Raw genomic sequence first — 16,395 nt, forward strand, 5'->3', positions numbered from 1 at the left:
ACAAACGTTTCCCAAAATGCAATTTTGTGTTTATTACATTTTTAGCCTATTTAATCACATTTCTTTAATTATTGTGGTAGGATACATGGACATTAGACAAGTGTAGTCATACTTTGCGGTTGACAGCCCATAAATGAGACTCATGAAAATTCATTTTTAAGCTAAAAAAATATTCAGTGTCTGAGGAAGGTTCCTGAAGATGACCGAATCGACAAATTGGTGGTTGATTTAATGTTAAAATCACCGCAGTTTTACAGCCGAGAGCGGCTGGTAGGATATTATCCCATGGAGCTTTAGGTTATTCTAGTCCTGATGGTCAGAGCAGCATTTTCTCTCATTCTATCATTTTTAGGTGGTGATCCAAAACTGAGAAGGCCTACAGACCATACTCACACAGGTAGGCTATCGACTCGATGATTCTAATATCGAGGTGGCATAAGAGTCCATGAACCTGTACTGGGTGGAGCTTCCATCAGCGTCACATTAGTAAACCACACACTACAGGACCGTGCACTGCAAAAACCTCCGAAAGCGACATTCTCTGCACTAAATATCTTATGGCACAAACGGCGTGCCACTTCCCGGTTTTCTTCTTAAATAGGAAAAATGAAAAAACAAGTATACGAAAGATCGTCTGAATTTTATTTTTATTATCATTATTATAGCCTATAATGGCATTTGACATAACGAAAAATGTATGTTCCTATAAAAAGTGAAGGTGACAATTTTCCAGGAAAAAAAACAGAAGCAAAAAACTAAATTGTGGTTACAAGCATTGCAGACCCTTATCGAAGAGTGGCAACGCCATCAACAATCTTCAAACGGACTAGATTGTGTTTAAGCCCTTAAATCCAGCAGGTGAGTTTTGACGGAGGAAAGGTGTTTCGATTTCAAATCCGGATAGGAGAACCAACTATGTGCCCTGTAAGTAGACTAAGTTGTCTGGAGAAATTGTGCACAGTACTGCTAATACTTGAAAGTCAGCCATATCCATATTGAGCAACATAATTAAAGTAATTACTTTCGAGTCATTAATTCACAATTCAAATGTAATCTTATTAAGGCACACATTAAAAGAAGGCTATTCACCACATCTGGATAAAACAAGGATGTACTTGAGTGTATACATGTATGCTTAACATAAATACATTGCTTAAAAATTAGCATACATTACAAAAACACCCTTAGATAAACATAACAGAGCTACAAGAGATATATGCATTTAAAATCATTTAATTCAAACCCCAACCTAACTCTTTAAATGGAACAAAAAGAACACATGTATGCTACCTCGGTTAAGAACACACATATTTACAGCAGGACAGGAATACACAGCACAGCCTCCTCCTCTTATAAAGATCACAGGATGTAAAAGAGCTCAAGACCTTTCCGCTACTAGGCTACTTAGACTACAGTCTGAATTGAAAACATGTCAGCATTGTGGAATACAGTGGTACTGTTTCAGTGTGTGAGTGTTGAGTGTGTGTGTGTGTGTGTGTTTGTGAGAGAGAGAGTGAAGGGGTAGTCGTCCTATCAGTAGCAGGTTGGGAAGAGCTGTGTGTGTATGTGTGTGTGTGTCTGTATCTGTATGTGTGTGTGCATTGTGGAGTTGGGTCATCTCTTGAATTTGCGGTGAGGTTTGTTGTAGGGTTGGTGGCGTTTATTGTTCTCAGGAGGCTTGTTATAGAGGTACGGGGAGGGTCCTGCATACTCTTCATCGGGGTTCTCATCCATCATCTGAAGCTTGGCCTCGATGGCTCGGATCTTTGCATTCAAGCTTTAAAAGATTACATTCAGTTTGATAAAATTAATGCACAATGCTGTAAATACCAAACAAAATGGTACATTTCAACAGTGAATTTCAACACAATGTTTAAAAAACATTCTCAGAAATACCTCTAGTAGTTTCCTAAGTTTGATTACTGCTTTCAATGACTTTCCAAGATAATATAATAAAAAAAAAAAATTTGATCAAAGTGTGGTGTTTGTAAGAGCTCACTTTGTGCTTTATTTTTCATTACAGCAAAACCATGACAATGGCGCTGCAGCTTCACCTGAAAGGCTTGTTTCTATTTTACAGTAGATGGCCTGTCTCTGCCTCAACACAAGCACTTCGAGCACTGTGCTTGCTAACTGCTGACTATCTGACTGGCTGCATGTAGTAATCCGCTCATGTTAGTCCGATGCTGTGGTCAGTGGTTACCCACTCATATTTCCCAATAAGACATGATGTAAAGCTATTCCTCTCCTAACGTCAGGTTTTTTTTTTTGAGCGTTACTTGTGAAAGATTGGGCCGTTCATTTGGGATGTCATATAAGCATGGAGGATTTAAGATTTGATCCAGCAGATTTGATCCAAATTAACTGGAGACTTTTTAATATTATTCCAGTCAATTTCAGGGTGAATAGATCTACAGACCCAGAACCAAGAAACCGAAGGCTACCAACCTGGATAAACAAGAGACATGAATGACCTTTGTAAATTTCAATGTTATTAAGTGTTCACAGACTAAACACATGGGCTTTCATATGATTACAGTACTGACGTGGTGATGGTTAATAACAGACTGTTCTTTTTTACTCCTTTTACTAAGGTGACTAAATTTGGCCACAGGTTTCCCAAGCTAAATATGTCAACTATATTCAGCCTGCAATGTGTGAGTTTGAATAATCAAAGAAAACCTCTTTCCTTTCTCGACCCAGCCAACAGTTCAATTTGTTGTATAGTGGTATCGGACCATCCCATCTATTTCCCTTCTCATCCCAGCAACATTTGTATTGAACTATCCCACATGAATCATATTCATTTTTCTTTTCAATTGGCACAATGCACAAAGACCACCTCTGCAATTGCTAAATACTAGGTCAGGGATAACTGGCTTGTGTCGGCCAAGCGTTCATATTGGCATCAGTTTTAACCTACTGATGGGTTGTAGCAAGTACTGTTGTCAATTGCAGTCACAGTGTTAATAAGAAGCACTTGTCAAAATCTCTATTTGAAGCTAGCAATAAATTACTCATCAAACAAAATACCTATCAAACAGATGTGTTGGGGCAGGTTTCCAGAAAACCATATTGCAAAGAGGGCTGAAGTACTGAAGATGTTCGTGAGAGGTTCATTCACTAATCAGTCTTCACTTAGGGCGGGTCTTAAAAGGCCAGTCTCAGCCCATTTGCTACGGATATGGACTGAAGAAAACGTTGGCCTTCACACGTCTTTTCTGGCAGATTATTTTACAAATGCAGATAATATCTAGCATAATGTGTGCCATGTCAATATGGTACTGACATGCATTGTTATAAAAGAGGCTAGTATAGGTTTTGATTTGCAACTGGTCAGTAGGCAGCTGAAAAAAAGTGTAAGCTTCACCAATTTATCATATGCCTTTACAAATTCAAGTTATATTTGAACTGATTAAGAGGACATAGAATATTAATGCCATGTCCTTCTGGGTAGAAGTGATAATAAAATGTTACCAGCAATATGTCTTAAACCCACATTCAGTGCCCATGTTTAATGTCTCAAAGATTCAAAAGTGGGATTTAACGCTTTAAAAATAAAGTGACAGGGAGTCACAACATTTGGGTATCAAGCGGGTATCAAACCTGTGCCAAACGTTTCTTGGGCAGCGCTGCTACTGCTGTTCCACCACACCCTCGCTAACAACGAATCCGCCCTCAGGTGACGTCTGCATGTAATACCACTTCTGGGCACAATATGTGCTTCATATCAATATAACAGTTCTGGATACCACCATCCCAAGAGAGAAAAAAAATAATCATACAGTCAGACCCACTGCCAAGAAAAGATCAGAAATACTCTCCTATTTAAGCGTAACAAAGTAAGACAATACCACTGTTCTTGGCAGGGAAACAAAAAGGCTGAATTGGATACCTTTCCCAATTTGATCTGACTAACAACCTGATGCTCTCTTGAGGAACTGTAGGATATTTACGCAGTTAACACATCTGTGGTTTATTTATAATATGGAACGTGCAGCTATGGTAATTGGAGGGGCCTGCCACCATATCCTCAACTAATTACAATTCGTTTAGGCTAAATCTTTCAGTCTCTTTAATACAGCTCTTACCGATTTCAACATAGTGTCAAATTTATCAACCATGTCTGCCATTACCACTCTTAAAATAGAGCGAAATAACAGGAGAGTGCAATTGAAAAATCAAATGTGAATTATAAATGTTTTATTTTTTCCCCCCTAGTCCATGATTTTGAGATTATCCAATATTGGTGAAAAATAAAAGGGAACATTCTGCTTAACATGACAACTACAGCCAAATTGAATGGGAAATTGTATGTGAATTAGTATATTGAAGTCACTCTTAACCCTGCCTGGGTGTGGAAGGGGAATACAATGTGACGGTTGAATTAGAGAAAAAGAGAACAAATGTCTATCTTAGGTTTATCCTAATTGTCTAAATTATAGATTTCTTATCAGAAATTATTTTAATTAGCAATAAAATATTTAATGGTTCCCAGTACCCTTACACACTGAGAGCTGGGTACTCACAGGTACTGTACAGGCTCATAAAGCTTGAGGCCATGCCTGGACAAAAATCTCAGGGGCCACAAGTAACGTGAGCGTGTCCCTTTTATCGGGTCAGTGACATAAGTACTGTAAAAAGCGGATGCTTGTGAAATATACACTAATGATGGTGTAAGCGGATGGGATGACAAACCTCAGGTTGGTGGACACCTCCTCAGGAACGCTACACGATGGCTCCAGGCTCGCCGGCATGTTTTTATCTCCTCTGAAGGGCTCAAACCTCTGAAAACAAAAAGCCATACATACAAACAAACAAACAAAAACAAAAAACAAAATAAAAAGAAATGGAGAGAAGAAGAAAGAGGGGAAACATAGACACACGTGAGGCACAACCTGAAGGTGATAGTCACATGGGCACACAACTGTAAAAAAGCAATGAACTCGAACTTCCTCCCATAACTCTGTGGCTGACCAGTTAAATGGTCACAGAGACCAGGAGGGAGGAATGGAGCTTTGTGTTTCTTTTTTTTTTTTTTTTTGTCTGGTTGGTTGTTTTTCATCCAGCCATCTTACAGACGCAGGGCCAGAATAGAGGCACTGTGGGAAAAGGCTGAAGAGCACAATAAATGGAGCTCTCTTTAAAACTGGCCCCACTGACATGCTCCAGTCCTCCCAACAGGGCAATGACACCGCCAGCCTGTCCTGAGAACCTGTGGAAAACAGAAGAAGGAACAACTCAGTTCTGCTGCTCAAGAGGTGCCTGTGTGGAGACGGCTAGGGTGCCCTCTCAACTCACACCACAAGAGATACCCCAAACAAGCATGTTCATAGACAGTGACATTTTCCCCACTCTCAGAAAGGGGTTATTTTAGAGTTCCACTACAAAGGCAGCGAATCTGTTAATTTTTTTTTTTTTTTTAACATAACTGGATAGCTTTTGTATGAGGAGCTGCCTGATTGCACCTCATACCCCAACATGCCATTCAATTCATTCTTAAAATAACACTCTATGCCATTGCAATTGCGAGACCACCTCCACATCATAGGCTTCTATGTCCCAATGTGAAGCCCCATTCAACCCTATCTACAGTGCCATTCAGTGTAGAGAATGCCAAGACATGTCAGGCACGTGTCATTTCATAGTTTCCTTTCCATGGGGATCTCCCCCACTGACACTAACATTAAACATGTACTGAAAGAGGCAGTTAAATAGTTTGTAATGAAAGATAATGAGAGTCTAGATAGTTATCAGTGTCATTTGACTGCTATGCAAGAGTACACTGGCAGTTAGTATTCTCAGTTTCAGATGCTTAGATTTTCTTATCAGTGCAAAAAAAAAACAAAAAAAAACAATACACATGGGAATATATGCTACAAAACATTTACGCGAAGGTGAAAACGTTCACAACAGTGTAACGTAACACCCACAGAACGGACCACCCAGTCTTGGCAGCGGACACTATAGGTGTTCATTCACTGTCCGCGTGTGGGCCTCGAACTCGGCTGCAGCTTGTTGTTGTCAACAAGTCTGCACTGTTAACCTTGACCTGAGGCCTGGCTGTCCCTTTCCCCTCAGACGGGGAGAGAGGGCGCAGAGGAGAGGGCGTGATTCGGGCCCATACAGGATTTCCTCGCTCGCAAACGGCAGCTGCCTATTGTTAGGGGGCCAGGGTCGCCGCAGTCTCACCTCCCATGCAAGCACCATCCTGCAGCTACTGTCATACTCTAGCTCCCCTCCAACCCTACTCTCCCCTCCACCCCTCCCCTTACGTATACACTAGAGCTTCACACTGAGGGAGGAGGGTGGGGTGGGGTGGGGGGGTGTGGTGGAGGCGGTAGGTGGAAAGAGGTTTGACTTACTGTTTTAAGGGGAATTCCAAGCAAAATAAACATGAGGGGAAAAAATCCCAATAATTTCAAGGGGCCGCCTCCAGATTAAGTAAACAAATTGGTCCAGTAACCAATAAAAGTGTGATGTGATAAGTCCTTAATTTTTTACAGAAACGATAACAAAACAAAACTTTCAGTGGTTTCTCTTTGTATGACGACAGCAGGTTTGTTAACACGGCACTTAGCCATTCATCCATAAAACTAGAATAACAGATTTGCGTATTGCTTTTATGCGGAGTAGTGAAATTAAAAATAATTTACTACATACAACCCATTAACACAAGTTACAAGCAAAAAGTCATAATATCAGTCATTAGCTGTATGTGACCGCTGTATGGATTTGCAAGGGTCCTGCACTTAAACAAGAACACACTTGCACTGGCTTGGTAATGACGCAAAAGCAAAACCCTGAGATCCAGCAGTTTGATGTGTCCTTGATGTTGCGTGATATTTACCTTTACCTGTGCGTGGGCCCAACGCACAACAAGCTTCTTGGAAAGAGCCAGCTTCCCATTGAGACACTGAATGGCGCGCTCAGCCTCCTGTAGCGGAGCAAAAGGGCAAAGGTCACCTCAACACTTCAGGCCCCCACCACCATCACACAGCATTGCTTGGAATCATACGTATTATGTGATATATTGCTTGGAAGCATTTTAGCATATAGATAGATACACACTCACACACAATGTTAATACTTGTATGTGTATATACAGTTAAAAACAAAATTATTCATACTCCTGGCAAATATTGATTTAATGTTGTTCTCTTGACCAATATGTTTGTTCTGACTGAAAGGTATACTGCCACATGGCTAAAGGTTGTGGTAGAATCTCATGGAATCAAGAAAAAAAGTATTTTCATCTTTTTTAACATGTTTAGGAAAAATGGCATGACCAAAATTATTCCATTTACTTTGAGAAGGTCACCGGGTCCCACTGGTTGAACATCCCAAAATAATAATCTTCTCACCCCCACACTTGAAGTGGACATGGCATCATTGGGGTTTAATGCTTCTTTTTTATGCCAATCCCAGACCATATCCCTGGGTCAAAAAAAATCCAGCGAAAGCTAAATTCTTTGTCCAGGTGTGCCCTTATAAAGGTTAAGCTGAGTTGTGCATGTTTGGAGAAGAGTGATCATGATCAGCATCCTTGATGACTAAGTGGTCCATTTTGGGATGGGGTGAACATTTTAACTAGAATAGCTATGTATAGTTTTGGGTGTATTTCAGACAATGGGACCTGGTGACCTTCTCAAAGTAATTGGTAACACTAGAACAAGGGGCTACATTAAGATTTTTGGAGGAAAAGATCAGGCAGTCTGCTGAGAGACCTGCTCCAATAGGTGGCATTGGACCATTAAACCACACAATGATCCAAAACATACAGCCAAACAAGGCAAGACTTCAATCTGTCAAAAAGTGAGCACAAGGCCAGAGTGATGGTAAATAATCGTTCCTGCCTCAAATCCGGATTGCTGCTTAAAATCATTATGGAGACATGGAGAGGCTTGGTAGGTATTATAAGAACCATTTTGAGAGCTGTGAATGCAAATGAAGATGTTTCCATTGATTATTTGAAAAGGGTATGAATAATTTTGGACATGCCATTTTTCATAAAATGTTTAAAAAAGATTTAAACAAAAAAAAAAACGCTTCTTTTTTTTATTCCATGTTTCTCCCACATTGTCTTACAACCTTTTGGCATGTGTCAGTGTCATTTTCCAGAACAAACATATTGGTCAAGAGAAAATCAACATTAAATCAATATATGCCAGGGGTATGAATAATTTTGTTCTTAACTGAATGTAGTACATATGGACACATACTGTAAATAGGCTACATATAAGTGTCACATGAACACATTTATGGCAAGAGTAACAACTCTATGAGACCTGGTACTAGTCTTTTCACCCCATTTCTATTATCTTCCAAGAAATATATTCAAAGCTGACTGCAAATAATGACCTGACCTCATCTCCTACTTGTGTTTTCTTCATCTGCAATGTCCACTTATCAAACACATTCAACATTTCTTATCAGTTTAACAGATGACCCGTTGATAACAACTCTAAATTCCAATAGAAAATTGTTGGCAAATATTCTACTGCAGTGGTAGTTGTTGGGAAATACGGCCCCGAGGTGACAATTGTTGGGAAATACAGTGTTATACAGTGTAATGTAGCAGCTTGCCTCTTTTGTGTGAAAGTTGACGAAGCAGTAACCCCGAGGCTGGCCCTCCATGGGCCCCGACTTGTGGAAGAGGAAATCAAACTGCTTCACTTTGCCAAACTTCTCTAACAGCTTCACCAGGTGGTACCTGCACAGATACAAGCACTCCTCATTAGACAAGACAGAGCCATGTGCTAGGTCTTACAAGCAATTCCTTTTGCTTAGCAGAAAGTCTTCACAAATTCAAACAATTGTGTTCAACATGTGAAATCCATGTTCATTTCCGCGTTCCAGACGAGAGCCATCTTGAGCCAACGAGAGGAAGTTTTAATTTACATCTGAGACACAATGAGATCATGAGCAATCTTTCAAAATATAAATCCCAACTGGACGCTCCCAGGAGGTCATATTGTCTGATAATATCATTATCATGGTGGTCTGTCAGCTGACGGGTAATTAGAAGGACAGGTCTCTTTACACCTTTTTAGACGCAGTAAATCTTTTATTCACACAATGCAGAGGATACAGCACAAGGACAATGAGAAAATAAAAAAGAGGAAGCAAGAATTTCCCCCAGAGCTTAATTCAAGAAAAGAACATTTACAACTGCATAAGCACCTCCACAGTTCAAACGAGAGCCACCAGCAGCCAATGGGAGTCGTGGGAAATCGTGAGCGCGCCGCCTTTCACCCACCAGTCAAAGCTGTGGAAACCAGAAATGGGTCTGTTTTTTTGAGGGTTTATGTTCATAAACATGTCTGGGACAACTGCGTGCCTGCATGTACGTCAAACGTTTCTCAAGCGCACAGTGGGAGCCTGCAACACGGCCGCACTGTTCGGATCTCTTCAGCAACTTTGCATTTGAATTAGTATCCATGTTTCAAAGACACACCATATAATTTCACCGTGGAACACCTTCCCTCAAACGTGAACTAGTTTAAGCGCTAAGGAAGGCCACTATGGACTGTGAGTGTTCGGCTGTAATCACTGGGGCTGCAAAGGGCTTGGGTATCAGGAGAAAAGGATAGCATTTATCAGACCGTGCCCAGTGGAGTGCCACAGCACCGCGAAGCAGCAGCTACACTTCATAGAAGTGGGTGTGTAAAGCTAACCTGTCATCTAGGAGAGAGTCGTGATACTGTTAGAGATAGGTGACATTTTTCTGTCTGGGTAGGGGAAAATCATTACTTGCCTCACCATAAGAATATTCAACCATTCTGAACACATCACACAAGCTAGCGCAAAGATGAGCACTGTGTTAGGTCTATCCTACCTGCACTCTAAAGAACTTAAAAAAAAAAAAATAGAATTCTAGGACCTGCATCTGCAATATCAGTAGGCTTTTGCCACTGAAATCAAAACACAATAAATCTTTTGTAACATTAAAAGGCAGCATGCATCTTGCAAACAAGTCTGGTGTATTCTGCAGCCCCCCTCCCATCTCAAAACGGTGCATTAAATTTTGATTGCAAGAACAGTCTTCCCTTTCAAATGTTAATCTAATTATTTTCCTTTGAATCATAAACTCCCTGCTGGTGATTGGACTTAACATTTAGCCATGCCATGATCAGTGACTCATTAGACAGCTATTCTACCAAGTTTCTAAAACTGAACTTTTTTAATATGCACACATCATGGACCTAAAATGAACATATACATAAGCATCCTGTGAACATATCCATGAGATTCCTACACTGTGGGTAGGCCCACATGACTACATGTTTTGCACAAATCCTGAAACTTGTATCAGTCTTGATAATGCATTCACCAGGGGCTGCACATTCATTTAATACAGCCTCATAGCCTTCTAGGACGTTACACACGGTCACGTCTTTCATTCAACAGAGAAAAGATTCACGCATCTGCAGCACTTAATGGGATGAGGTCAATGGCAAAGAATGTTTCTGTTCCTCCCTTCTCACATGCACCACCTCTCGCTCGCTCGCTCGCTCCTTCCTTCACTCGTTTCTCTCGTGCCTCGGAAAGGGGGAACGGCCCCTGAACATGAAGCGGCAGATGGAGCTGCAGAGGCCCGTGTCCGCGGCCGGCATTCGCGAGCAGCCTAGCATGCAGCCGGTGCGTAGGAAGACGGAGCCCTGTCTCCGCGCTCCAGCAGCCGTCCAAACCCTGCTCCTGCTTGTCCACCTCAGCTCCGCTCGAACGGCACTAATGCACTAATAACTCACAAGCCTGGCACAGGCGGGTTAAGAAACGCAGCTTTAACTGCCATGCCATCGACTCATCTTCATAATGCCAAGAAAAATAGTGACTCCCTTGCACTGACAGCGTCTGGCAAATCACCCATGGCTTTGACATTAGAGGAGTTGAGTATAACATGCAACAGCATTAAGAGCAGATCATCCGTAGCACAGTCCCAAGTGAAACGAGTGATTTGCGTCATACTTTGGGTTTGACAAATCGTTTGCACAAACGCACTTGGTCATATGCAGGAAAACATCAGAGAAATTAATTGAGATGTGTCTGATGTTTATTATTATTATTAATAATACTAATAATAATGAGTTGCAGTTTTGCTCATTTTCAGCGTAACTGTTTTCCGACTGATTGAAGACTTCTGCTTCACACTCTACTGTTGTTTTGTTTCCATACACACACACTAAGACCTCTGTATATATGTGGGGCTCATGAATGGCAAATAAATAAATAAACAAACAACCAACCAAATAAATAAATAAATAACCCCTAAAAATCCTGCTGAAATACGGTGTCTATTTGATGTTTCTTGATGTGGTAATGAGAACTGTGAACATTTTGTACAGTTATCTGTTTTGCATTTTGAAAATGGGCAATCATCTAAAATATTTCTGGAGCTTTACTAATGCTGCAGTGCCACAACAGTGCAAGATCAGAGGTCTTGCCAAGGCTGTGGTAAAACCCTGAGAAGGAGGGCACAGATCTCACAATGCAAATTTTGCATTAACTTAAAAAAAAAAAAAAACTGAGCTCAGTCCTCTTAGTGCTCTGCTCACTGTGCCATCGGATTGTATATTTGCAATCTGAGAAAGAGAAGACCTTTATCAGTTTTAGAAAACTAATTGTCAGTGTTCTGGATACAAAACCACAGAATTCTAAAGTAATACTAAGCAATCACCATTCTGCTTGCTTGACACAGCAGTGCCTGCCAATGCAAAATATGTTACTACATAATCAATTTTTTTTTCTAGAAACACTGCTGCTGCTAATTTGGACAAAGGTCACAGTACTGCTAAAATATTTTTCAATGACCACATGAATGAAATGCTTGAACAAAAAGTACAAGCAGGATAAACGTAGTAATGGCAAGTCTAACCCCGCCACACACACACAGGGTGTAATAAAGCTTTTTAAATTTGAAGTGAATGGAATATTTCAGGGTTACCATTGGCAATGACAACCAATGACTAAGTCAACTCAGGAGAGACTAAATCTTTCCAATGCTTTTATGGCTACTCCTAAAAATGAAAAGGGCTTAACAATAGCATAGATTCCTTTTGTTTGTTTCACAGTGACTTGTGGCCCAGACCGTGAGTGTGTGTGTATAAGAGCGAGAGCGAGAGAGAGAGACAGAGAGAGAGAGAGAGAGAGAGAGAGAGAGAGAGAGAGAAAGAGAGAGAGAGAATGCATGAGAGAGAGAGTGAGAGAGAGAAAGAGAGAAAGAAAGAAAAAGAGAGAAAGAGAGAGAGAAAGAGAGAAATAAAAAGAGAGAGAGTGAGTGAGAGAGAGAGAGAGAGAAGCTGCAGGGATGCCTGGCATTGCTTTATTGTTTTGCACCGGTTGGGGGTTATTTTTAATTCGGGAAAAGGTTTGACCCGCGGCTAGAACTGGGGGTTCTCAATGCAGTATTAATGCCTTCCCCTCCTCTCCCTGGAGTCTCTGTTCCTCAGGAGCAGTTCTCTCTTTCCCAGCCTCCACCCTTTCTCTGGGCCCAGGCTCTGGGGTCTTCCTGAAACTGCAGCAGATTGAGGAATTGATAGTGCCTGATACAGAGAGAGGACAACTGTTGGCTTTAAACAGACCCCACAATGCACTTCTCCAGGGGACCATAAAGGCCGCTACAGGCAGGAGGAGGAGGAGGGGGGGGGGTCTGAAAATGAGAAAAGAATGATCTCTTTGGCTTCATGTGAATGTATAGGCTTGTTTCACGGCTAAGAAAAGACATATCGCTCAGGTAGCACGTGTACCACCGGCCCACCTGCAGATGTTCTGCAAGACAGGTTTTTCACCAGGTATCGATTTCAAGGTATCGAACTCTGATCGCCCCAAACTACAGCAATTCATTGGATATTCTAAGTAAGTGAGATGGCATTCAGGCATGTATGCCAAGTGAAGCGGCATGCGGCCAAGTCATAGACGCATGCAACAGTGACACACACAGCACGAGGGTCAGTGAGGGCAGCCGCCCAAAAAATTTCTTCGGTCTTTCCTTCTAGCACTACCTTTTCCCCCGGACGTGTCCTCCCATCCCTCCTCGCCTCCCTCCACCTCCAGGGCCTGTTGTGAGCACACAATGCTGTGTTGTGGCTCCGTCCCCCCAGCTTGAGCACAAACAACCTGCTAGGACACATGCTAGATCCATCACCGGCCCCGAACAGCCCTCAGGGGGGCCTGGACAGGTCACCGTGTCAGCCTGTATTACGACAGCAGCAGCACCCTCTCCCCGTATTTCATAAGGGCTGGGTTGGGCTGGGCCAGGCCACACCAGGCTGTAGTGTGTGTAGTCTCTGTGTGTGTGTGTGTGTGTGTGTGTGTGTGTGTGTGTGTGTGTGTGTGTGTGTGTGTGTGTGTGTGTGTGTGTGTGTGTGGGAACGCAGCCATGGGAGAGGGACAATTTAATTGTTTCGAGTCTCCCTGAGGGTGTCAGCAAGTTCAAGATGAACGGAAAAAAAGAGAAAAAAAAATTAACAAGCTGTTCACACTTGCGTGTCGACAGACACAGATATTTTGACAAAAAGAAAAAAAGAAAACAAAACACAGAGCATGGAAAGATGCATTGACCTTGACTTCAGGGATGTTGTACACTGGCACACCTGGATACGATGATGTCACTGACAGGGATGGTCAACAGCTCGAAGGTGAACTTTCCAGAGCTTGACTGACACAAGTCGGTATGGCTGGAAACAGGTGCCCACACCTGCACAGCATTAGAATATTGCCATTGGCACAGCGAGGCTTTCCTTTTTTAAACCACTGTTTGGAAACGGAGCAGAAACTCGCTCTGTGACGGCTCGATCCAGTGAAAGGCAGTATTGGAACAGGGGGGAACCGAATGTCATTAGTTTGGAAGGATGACTCACTCTGGGAGGTATCTGTGCACTGTGCTGTGCTTTTCCACTATGCAATGACACACATAGCACACACTGGCCATAGACGCTGAGAAACTGGACGGAACATCTTGCATGGAAGAGGATGCCCGAAATAGTCAAGTGTGATGAAAGAGAGCTGGAGAAACAACTTAATCAGTAAGGTGGATGAATTAATCCACAAGGAGAAAAAGCTCAATTCTGAAAGAACTGAATAACACTAGACGGTGTTCATTACACTTCTGAGTAACATTCATACCAGCAAGTCCACGCGGTTTTAAAACAATCTGCAGGTTTTTATACATCTGAAGACAGCCACCCTCCCCTCCCTCCCCCCAGGGATATGGTGTTTCCAGCGGTTTGCTCCTTGGAAGAAAGCAATGATCCATTGCTGTCAATTCACAAGCCAGCACTAACTCTCACCTCCATCCCATTCTCTTCTCCAGCACCATCAATCTCCCCACTGGCCAGCCCTACGTTTTTTTTACCGCACTGGAGAAATTACAAAAGCATTTTTGCCTCGTGCAGCAGCAATTACCAGCTCTCAATTATTCACTTAATTGGAATTTTTTTGGGGGAAAAGACAAGAAAAGAAAAGAAAGAAATGTGGTGCCTGTAGGTGAATGCTGACCTCATTACCAAGAGTGTGTGTGCTGTGTGGAACTCGGCATGAGGAGGAGAGGGGTTATGGTGTGGATGGCGGTGTATGCATAATGTGTGTGTGTGTGTGAGTGTGTGTGGGGGGAGGGGTGGAGGTGAGGGGGGTTGACTCTGAAGAGGGGCCTGGCTACAACAAACACTCCCAGCGTAAGAACTAATTAATCTTCCCAATCACCAGCCTGTGGGCATTCACCGCTGTTTTCGTTCGAGCAGGTTATTTAAAGGAAAACAGAGAGGCAGAGAGAGAGAGAGAGAGAAAGAGAGAGAGGGGAAGGAAACGCCTGTCTAGACGCCGGTGCAGGCAAGCTGTACATTTTCCAGAAGACCGCCAGCCACACAGGGTAATATCAACGTGTGCCATTTCTCTCTCTCGCTCTCTCTCTTTACCAACCCCCCATACACACACACACACACACACACACACACACACAGTCACAGACACACAGACACAGTAACAGATCTCCCCCTTCTCTACCTTCAACTGCAGTTACAGGTTGAAAGAGTAAACAGACCAGGTGAGTGAGAAATGACGGCAGCCATTCGGCAGAACAGATCTCCACGCCTGACTGCCTCTCTTTCACACGCCCTCTAGTCGTCTGCTCATTCTCCGGCGAGTGGCGTGCATGCATCATCAATCATGCGGGCAGGTCCACATGCCTGACTGCCGGGGAGCAGCAGGGGGTTGGTAGCGTTAGGGACGCACACACAGAGATTGGAAGTTCTTTTTTTTTTTGGGGGGGGGGACCTCCGCTAGCTGTGACAAACAAGACTCACTCTGTGATTTTGGGGTCGATATTTCCAATCCACAGACGGTGTCCCTCATGTGCTGCACTGTCTGACAGGATGGAGGCATTCTCCAGTGTCTCCGCTGATGCAGACATCTGGCACCTGGGGGAAGAAGAAGAATCCAATTCACACTGTCACATAATTAACTCTACATAATCCGTATGATGTTTTCATGTGATTCAGCAACACTGTGGGCAGGAGAGGACACCTAAGGCTTTTTCTTACTAAAAGCAATCTATGACCTAAAAGGTTCTACCTGGCCAAACAAACGTTACACTTTATTCTTTATAGTCCAATAGTTTGTAGGTGTTGCATGGAAGGGCTCTGTCAAGCAACCTCACAACATATACATGCTAAAAAAACATGCACTTTATATATATTTATAAAAATAAAAACCAAAATCTGGTCACACTATCTTACTTCGCCATTAATATAAGCTAGTTCTTTCAATCTTATAATATGAAGGCTAGCCTACTGCTCTGTTAATAATGTAGTATAACAACAAAGCACTAAACATAGGTTTGGTATACTTCACTAGGACGCCAGCAACTAGATAACCCCGCCCCACCTAGAAATTAAACAAAGTTAACTTGGCAACAAAGTGACAGTCACATTTCCATACTGTCAGGCAACATTATTTTATCTCAGTAGCCACACACACCAGCTAGCACGCTAACGTAAAGCTATCATTTTGGATGATGTTTCTGCTACAAAGTCACTTGGACAAATTTGTGTTGAGGTTATCAATATTTTACTGCTGGTTAGGGAGCCAATGGATACAACAGGGTTAGATTAACGTTTGTTTATTGGGTTAATGTTACTATCATTAGCCTGCTTGATGAAAGCAAATACAAACTTACCGGCCGTGGTGGGACGTCGTTTACCGATGAAAAACAAACAGCGACAAACCGACTGATTGGATATACTACTGTGCCGTTAACACATAATTACGGCATTCAAAATAACTTGCCGATCGAATATTTCACTCGTTTCCAGCTGCTATCTTTATTTTAGCATAGCAAGCACATCAACAAAGACGCTAACGGATGTCGTTTTCCTCATGTGTAAATGACGTCTTCAAAAA

At 42.3% G+C, this 16,395-nt stretch overlaps 1 protein-coding gene across 1 annotated transcript; it reads right to left on the reverse strand.

Moving 5' to 3' along the window:
- Positions 1-628: 628 nt before the first annotated feature.
- rbm18 (RNA binding motif protein 18) lies at positions 629-16,359 on the reverse strand. Its single transcript, XM_076284507.1, has 6 exons — positions 16,172-16,359; positions 15,300-15,413; positions 8,587-8,713; positions 6,857-6,937; positions 4,699-4,787; positions 629-1,777 (listed from the first exon to the last, which is right to left on the reverse strand). Exons 2-6 carry the CDS (start codon positions 15,404-15,406, stop codon positions 1,615-1,617), a joined length of 567 nt encoding a protein of 188 aa, XP_076140622.1. The 5' UTR covers positions 15,407-15,413; positions 16,172-16,359; the 3' UTR covers positions 629-1,614.
- Positions 16,360-16,395: the final 36 nt, after the last annotated feature.

This window comes from Alosa pseudoharengus, unplaced genomic scaffold (assembly GCF_046254945.1).
Source record: "Alosa pseudoharengus isolate Yale_2024_CS ecotype anadromous, Long Island Sound unplaced genomic scaffold, YU_APseudo_1.1 YU_APseudo_1.1_scf_14, whole genome shotgun sequence".
Lineage (NCBI taxonomy): Eukaryota > Metazoa > Chordata > Actinopteri > Clupeiformes > Clupeidae > Alosa > Alosa pseudoharengus.

What these genes read in the sequence shown, in the direction of transcription:
- rbm18 (XM_076284507.1), bottom strand. Translation starts at nt 15,406, where the DNA reads ATGTCTGCATCAGCGGAGACACTGGAGAATGCCTCCATCCTGTCAGAC. An exon ending in TCAACTTTCACACAAAAGAG is followed by an intron (nt 6,938 to 8,586) that starts GCAAGCTGCTAC and finishes GCTCCGCTACAG; the next exon opens with GAGGCTGAGCGCGCCATTCA. An exon ending in TGCGTTGGGCCCACGCACAG is followed by an intron (nt 4,788 to 6,856) that starts GTAAAGGTAAAT and finishes TTTTGTTTTCAG; the next exon opens with AGGTTTGAGCCCTTCAGAGG.